Raw genomic sequence first — 7970 nt, 5'->3', positions numbered from 1 at the left:
CGCCAGCTTCAGGCCGAGCGTCCCGGAGGGGCGGCCGAGGAGGAGAAGGAGGAGACCCCCAGCTCAGGGCCGGAGGAGGATGGGGAGGAGGCGCAGCCCCTGCCGCCAGTCTGCGTGTCCCCCATGCGGGGGATGTGGCGGGACGAGAAGGTGGCGCTGTACTGCGACGAGGTGCTGCAGGACTGTAAGGTGAGAAGGAAGGAAGAGACAGGATCGGAATCCAGCCCAGGACCCGGAGAGGCGCCGCGCAGGGTGGCCGGCGGCATGTGGATCTTGAGGGTGACGGCATCACGGGCCCAAGGAAGCCCGGCTTTTGAAAACTCAAGCCGGTTGCGGTGGCTCAGCCTGTAATCCCAGCCCTTCGGGAGGGAGAGGATTGCCTGAGCCCAGAGGTGCGAGACCAGCCCGGGCAACTTGGTGAGACCTCGCCACTACAATATATCCAAAAAAATTAGCCGGTTGTGATGGCACGCACCGGTAGTTCCAGCTACTTGGAAGGCCGAAGTGGAAGGATCGCCGGGGCCCAGCAGGTCGAGGCTGCGGTAGCCGTGAGCATGCCACTGCACTCCAGCCTGGACGAGTGAGACTCCAACTCAAAAAATAAATAGCTATAATAAATAAATAAAATGAATTCAACACTTATAGAGCTTTTGACTTTTAGAGGTACCCACGCCCTGTCCTAGAGGAGTTTGGATTAGGTTTTCTGTCACACAGAACATCATGGGACAGCCCTGATAGAGGATCTCCTGAGAGTTCCCAAAAGGTGAAGATATACAGGCTTTCTCATCGCCAATTTTCTTTTTTTATCATAGAAATGTCTCACCAAGTTGCCCAGGCTGGTCGCGAGCCCGCGGGCTCAGGCAATCCATTCACCTCGGCCTCCCAAAGTGCTGGGATTACAGGCTAGCCACCAAGCCAAGCCGAAATATATTTTATAATCAGAAGATTTTTTAAAACACCTTTACCATAAAAATAAAACAGTGTTTATAACCAACTTACATTTGATATTGAAGGGTGGAGAAGGCAGGCTGTTATTGTCAATGAAAAAATGTGTATATAAATTGTGTCATTAATCAGTCAATATCTAATGACTGAGCTTCATAATAGATTATTTATCATACTTGAGGTAACTGAATTTAAATAATCAAATGGGCTTGATATGCTTATTTATGTTACAGGATAGAGTGCTCTCTCTCTCTCTCTCTCTCTCTCTCTATATATATATATTTTTTTTTTTTTTTTTTTTTTTTTTGAGTTGGAGTCTCTACTGCCCAGGCTGGAGTGCAGTGGCATACTCACGGCCACCCCAGCGTGGACTTGAGGGGCTCTGGTGATCCTTCCACCTCAGCCTCCCAAGTAGCTGTAACTACAGGTGCGCAGTACCATTCCTGGCTAATTTTTTATTTATTGTAGAGACGAGGTCTCACCAAGTTGCCCGGGCTGGTCTCAAACCTCTGGGCTCAGGCAATCCTCTTGCCTTGGCCTCCCAATGTGCTGGGATTACAGACTGAGTCACCGAGCCTGGCTGAGTGTAATTTAAAATTTTTATGTGCCAGATATGTTTAAATAGGTAATTACATCTTTAAAGTTCAAAAAAATAATTGCCTGTTTTTAATATGGTAATGACTATGTTGCTAATTTGTATACTTATGTTTCTTCTGCTCAGTTGATTAATAAAACAAATTACTTGAAGACATAAACAATAAGTAGATGTCTCATTTCTGAATTACTCTATTGAGTGACTAGAGCTCTAAATTTAATTTTTATTTTTCTTGAGTCAGCCACATGTTCTGTTTGTCAGAAAACCTAACCGCAACTCCTCTAGGACAGGGCGTGGGTACCTCTAATAAGGTGAAAGCTGTATAAGTGTTTAATCCATTTTATTTATTTATTATATTTATTTATTTTTTGAGTTGGAGTCTCACTCTGTCTCCCAGGCTAGAGTGCAGTGGCACGATCACGGCCACCACAGCCTCAAACTGCTGGGCTCAGGCAACCCTTCCACCTCAGCATTCCAAGTAGCTGGAACTACAGGCATGCGCCATCATGCCTGGCTAATTTTTCTTGATTTTTTTTTTTATTGTAGAGATGAGGTTTTGCCAAGTTGCCCAGGCTGATCTCGAACCCGTGAGTTCAGGCAATCCCCTCACCTCAGCTTTCCAAAGTGCTGAGATTGCAGGCATAAGCCACCGTGCCTGGCCTATATGAATTTTTTATGTTTATGATATTTTTCATTAAATATAGTCTCAGTTAAAATCTATACTTTGGCCGGGCTCGGTGGCTCAGCCTGTAATCCCTGCACTTTGGGAGGCCGAGGCGAGTGGATTGCCTGAGCCCATGGGTTTCAGACAAGCCTGGGCAACTTGGCAAGACCTTGTCTCTACAATAAATCAAAAAATTAGCCAGGCGTGGTAGTGCATAACTGTAGTTCCGGCTGCTTGGAAGGCTGAGGTGAAAGGATCACCAGAGCCCAGCAGGTTGAGGCTGCAGTCGCCGGGAGTGTGGTACTGTACTCCAGTCTGGGCGACACAGTGAGACTCCAACTCAAAAAAAAAAAATCTGTACTTTTCTAGGTTTTTCATTACTTAAGTCTATATTGATTTCATTTTAAAATAGAAATCAGTAAAAATATTTTGTTATAGTCTGTAACTTCATATATCTATACATAAAATATATTTTTTCTTTTGTTAGGCAGAAGATGCTGATGAGGCCATGAGTAAATACCTATCAGAAAAACTAAAGTTGAAAGACAAATGGCTTGGAGTCTGGAAGACGAATCCCGAGTTATTCTTTGTAGAGTATGAAGAAGCTTCTATCCCTTTTGTTGGTATACTGGTTGAGGTAGATATATTTTGCTGGATCAGTTATTTAAAATAAATATAACCTTATTGATTTGGAGTTTTGATACTTGTACAAGGGTTGACAAAAGTTTACTTCTATTTTAAGTTTCTAAGCAAATTAATAGTGTAAAAATAGGCCAAGCACGGTGGCTCACACCTATAATCCTAGCACTTTGGGAGGTCGAGGTGAGAGAATTGCCTGAGCCCATGGGTTTGAGACCCGTCTGGGCAAACTGGCGAGACTTCTTTCTACAATAAATTAAAAAATTAGCTGGGTGTGATGGTATGTGCCTGTAGTTCTGGCTACTTGGAAGGCTGAGGTGGAAAGATCACCTGAGCCCATCAGGTTGAGGCTGCAGTGGCCAGGAGCGTACAACTGCCCTCCAGCCTGGGTGAAATTATGAGATTTAGTTAGTTCAGATGAGAAAATAAAAATAAATTGATCAGAAAAGTATTGATAAGGTTTAAAGTTCTTCCCTTTGAAAAGTACCCTTTTAAGGCCAGGTGTGGTGGCTCACCCTATAATACCAGCACTTTGAGAGGCTGAGGTGAGAGAATTGCCTGAGCCCACAGGTTTGAGACCAACCTGGGCAACTTGGTGAGACCTCATCTCTACAATAAATAAAAAAATTAGCCAGGGATGGTGGCACGTGCCTGTAGTTTCAGCTACTTGGAAGACTGAGGTAGAAGAAACACCTGAGCCCAGCAGTCGAGGCTGTGGTGGTCAGGAGCGTGCCACTGTCCTCCAGCTTGGGTGAGAAAGTGAGACTCTAACTCAAGAAAAAAAAAAAGAAAAATATCCTTTTAGTATAATAACTGTCAAGCCTTCATCTGATATGATTTTACTTTGTTAAGTCTATAGCCTAAATATTGTGACATATTTGATTCCATTAGAGGTCAATTATCCTTACATAGAAATTAATATTTATAGCCACAAATGTTACCCCGGCCCCAGATATATTTATTATTATTATTATTATTTTAAAGTAGGAAAGCAGGATTTATTGAAAGGACAGAAAAGCTCTCAGAGCAGGAGGGGACCCAAGGGGTTGCCCAGATATTTTAAATCTATAGTTTTGGTCACAATAAAGACTTGTGTTTGAAACTTAATACATTATACACTACTTGTATAAAAATTTATAAGCAATTTTTAAAAATTCGTGTTATACGGAAAAGTAAGTTAGTGGTAGTTTTACAGATAAAGAATGGCATATTTTCAGTCATAGAGATTACAAAGTAATATAAAGGATTCTTGGAATTAGTTAATTTTTCAATAACACTCTATTTTTCAACAATACTCTGTAGTTAATTTTTCAATAATACTCTGTTTCTTGGAGGTTTGCCCATCATGAGACTTTGAGTAGCTTTGCCGATGTTTAATAATTTCTCTGGACTTTTTCCATACGGATAAAATAAGAGGAGGTAGAGTGTATCTTCACATTTTGTGTTAACAGTATACATTTGTGGTTGCTTTTAAATAAGTTTTATGTGGAAGGTTAACATGTACCGTACATTAAAGCAGAACATTTCTATTGAAATGAGAAGTGAAATTCCAGCAATTCCTTAGTTTCCTACTAAAATACTACCTCACAGCAGCCCCTACACTTCATAAAACTTTTCAAGATCTCTGAAGTTTCATGGAAACTCAATGGATTAGTTTACCTAAATATTTTATCAAAGGCCAGGCGCGGAGGTGGAGGCAAGAGGATTGCCTGAGTCTTAGGGTTCAAGACTAATCTGGCGAGACCTCGTCTCTACAGTAAGCAAAAAAAAATTAGCCAGGCATGGCGCCTGTAGTTCCACCTACTTGGGAGGCTGAGGTGGAAGGATCACTTGGGCCTAGCAAGTCGAGGCTGTGGATCATACTACTGCCCTCCAGCCTGGGTGACAGAGTGAGACTCTGACTCAAAAGAAAAACAAAAGACAGGTGGAAGAAACAGATGATAGGGAAAAGAAAAATATATATACACAGATACTGAAAAACCTACTAATAGTTTCAGAAGGAAAAGACAAGATAAAGAAAGCATCCATGAAACAAGAACTAGAACCTATATGATGGGAACATTCCAAAAAGGAAAGAAAATTTCTGGAAATTAAACATAGAGCAGAAATGAAAAGCGAAATAGGATTAGAAGCATTGGAAGATAAAGATGAGTAAATTTCCCATAAAGCAGAGCTTAAGAACTAAGAGATGGAAAAGAAAGAAAGGAGGGGAATTAGGGATCTTATCCAAAATCTGAATAAATGTTCCAGAGAAAGAGGGAGAGGGAGGGAGAAGGAGGGAGAGAGGAAAGGGAGGAGGAGGAAGAAAAAGGATGGAAGATAGGGAGGAGGGGAGGGACAAGTTGGCGGCGAGAACAATAGAGGAAAGCAAATTGTCAAATTGTGAAAGTTTTCCAGAAAGAAAGGACATGAATTCTAGACGGAAAGGATCCAGTCTGCGCAGCACATTCTGAAATTTGAGAATACTAGGGCCAAAGAGAAGGTTAAGAAATATTCCAGAAAGAAAAAAATAACTTTATGTAAAGACTCAAGAGGCAGAATGGTATCAGACTTCTCAGTGGTAATTCTTAATTGTATAAGGCTATGAAAATCTCTTTTCAAAAATTTCAGAGAGAGTGATATTCTTCAAATATGTGAGGTTCCAAAAGTTATATCCAATGCACTCTCTTTTTTTTGAGTCGGAGTCTCACTCTCTTTTTTTTTGAGTCGGAAACTGGAGGGCAGTGGGACAATCACGGCCACCACAGCCTCAACCTGCTGGGCTCAGGTGATCCTTCCACCTCAGCCTTCCGAGTAGCTGGAACTACAGGCACGGCACCACCATACCCAGCTAATTTTTTGATTTACTATAGAGATGGGGGCTCGTCAAGTTGCCCAGGCTAATTTCGAACCCATGGGCTCAGGCAATCCTCTCACCTCAGCCTCCCAAACTGCTGGGATTATAGGCGTGAGCCACTACACTGGGCTCCAGTGTGCTCTTTCTCAGGAAGCTAATGTATGTCATCTGCAGTCAAGGGAGTAAATCAAGAAGATATAAAGACATATGATCCAAAATGCAGATAATCCAACATAAGAGAAAAAAGCAAAAGGACCTCCCAGGATGACCGCAAAGAGATGACAACTTTGTACTTAGCACACCTAGAGAGCCAGTTCAGACTGAAACTAGACCAGAGGACTGTGAAAGAGTGCTTAAGAAAAATGAGACCAATATTTTATTTCAAACACAATAGATTGTGTTTGAAAGGAGATTTTCACAACTTAAGGAATTTGGATTTAGATCGATGAAAGCCACATAGAACATCAAGCAAATGAAAAGCACAACTATTGATGCCTGAGAAAATAAAATTTTTTGAAAAAAAGAAAATCAGCTCATACTGTATGGTTCACCTGTAAATGACATTTTTTTTTTTTTTGGAGTTGGAGTCTCACTCTGTCGCCCAGACTGGAGTGCAGAGGCTGCTCCCGGCCACCGCAGCCTCGACCTGCTGGGCTCCGGCGATCCTTCCACCTCAGCCTTCCGAGTAGCTGGAACTACAGGTGTGCGCTACCACGCCCGGCTGATTTTTTGATTTATTGTAGAGATGAGATCTCGCTGCCCAGGCGGGTCTCAAACCCGTGGGCTCAGGCAATCCACTCACCTCAGCCTCCCAAAGGTGTGGGATTACAGGCTGAGCCACCGAGCCTGGCTCGTAAATGACATGTTTAAACATAGTAAGGTTAAAGTTGAATAGTAAAATATATTCGTGTTAGTGGATGGGAGCCAGGAGAGTGTGGTTTTATGTGATGGAGATGAGGGAAAATGAGAGACAACTTAATTCTCATCTTTCAAAGTGGGAAGTCAATATCTAACACTAAAAATGGAAATAAAACTACAAGCAGCAATACAAGGGGGGACTCCAATAAAATCAAAATTTATTTTTTAATTGTGTATTCTTATGTATTTAAGCTTCAATCACCTTCAAAGTATTCTCCATTTGATGCAATATACACATCAAGACACTTTTTCCACTGCTCGAAACAGTTTTTGAGCTCATCAATTTGAATGTCTTTCAGTGCTTCTGCCATTTTTTGTATCTCCTCTTCCACATTGCAAAAACGATTCCCTTTGAGGACTTTTTTCATCTGGGGAAACAAAAACAGTTGCTCAGGGTGAGAGTGGGTGAATAAAGAAGGTGGGCACAGGAGTCATGCCATTTTTGACTAAAAACTGCCGAACACTCAGCACGGTGTGGGCAGGTGTGCTTGTAAATCGCCCATCATGAAATGAGCACATGGGTTGAAATAATCTTCCCCCGCAAATTCACTGAAGACAAATGCAGCCTCTCACAACAATTCTAGCTGGTACAATGTTGCCAGTAGGTTCCTAGAACAATTATCTAGCAGGGAAAACCTGTACTACAAAGGGCCTAACCTCTAAAAAGTAATTCTGGGATTTTTTGAGTGCCCCTCATGTAAGCATATTAAGGCCTGGGAAATGTAAATGCCAAATTAATCAGCTAAAAAAATAAAATAGTTGCCTCTGAAGAGTAGGAATTAGAGGGTGGTAGAAGACTGCCAAGAAATTATATTTTTCAAGACAAACCTGGAACAGTTATTTGAGTCTAAACTGTATGGCATGTATAATACTGATAAAAATCAAAATATCAAAAAAGTCAATGTCAAGTTCTATGAGTATTCTTTTGGAAATACACTTTTGTTCCATCATAAATATGGATAGCTTATCATTTATTATCTTCCAACACCCAATTTTAGATTTTTTTTTATTTTCCTCGTTTTCTTCTGTCCCATAACTGCTTGAAGAATAGAATTTATTTTAAATTGATTATAAAATTTGTATTTCAAAGTTTGATTAGTAATTTGAAGATATTTCTTTATTTAAATTATTATTTATACTGATGATGTAACACCTGCTGATATTTAAAATGTTTATTTAACTAGCTCTACCTAGAAATAAATAATTACATTGGACATGTACTTGAAAATTTTCAAAATTAATTTGGGAAGTTTTTGTGTTAATACTTAATTTTGTGTTATTTTAAAAATTGTGAGCCGGGCTCGGTGGCTCAACCTGTAATCCCCCGCCTTTGGGAGGCTGAGGTGAGTGGATTGCCTGAGCCCACGAGTTCG

At 41.1% G+C, this 7970-nt stretch overlaps 1 protein-coding gene across 2 annotated transcripts in view; it reads left to right on the top strand.

Moving 5' to 3' along the window:
• The first annotated feature begins 8 nt into the window (after positions 1-8).
• SHCBP1L (SHC binding and spindle associated 1 like) overlaps positions 9-7970 on the top strand; it is a 34414-nt gene continuing 26452 nt past the window's right edge. Inside the window, exons 1-2 of one of the 2 annotated variants that reach the window (XM_021707215.1) lie at positions 9-189; positions 2696-2841. In XM_021707215.1, coding sequence (XP_021562890.1) covers positions 2713-2841 — 129 coding nt within the window. In that variant the 5' untranslated portion in view covers positions 9-189; positions 2696-2712. Of the gene's footprint in view, positions 190-2691; positions 2842-7970 lie in introns of both variants that reach the window. The other variant, XM_021707214.1, reaches the window with a different exon arrangement.

The sequence above is a fragment of the Carlito syrichta genome, unplaced genomic scaffold (genome assembly GCF_000164805.1).
Source record: "Carlito syrichta isolate Samal-C Ts95f unplaced genomic scaffold, Tarsius_syrichta-2.0.1 Scaffold316427, whole genome shotgun sequence".
Taxonomy (NCBI): Eukaryota; Metazoa; Chordata; class Mammalia; order Primates; family Tarsiidae; genus Carlito; species Carlito syrichta.
This window is presented reverse-complemented; position numbering and strand designations above follow the sequence as displayed.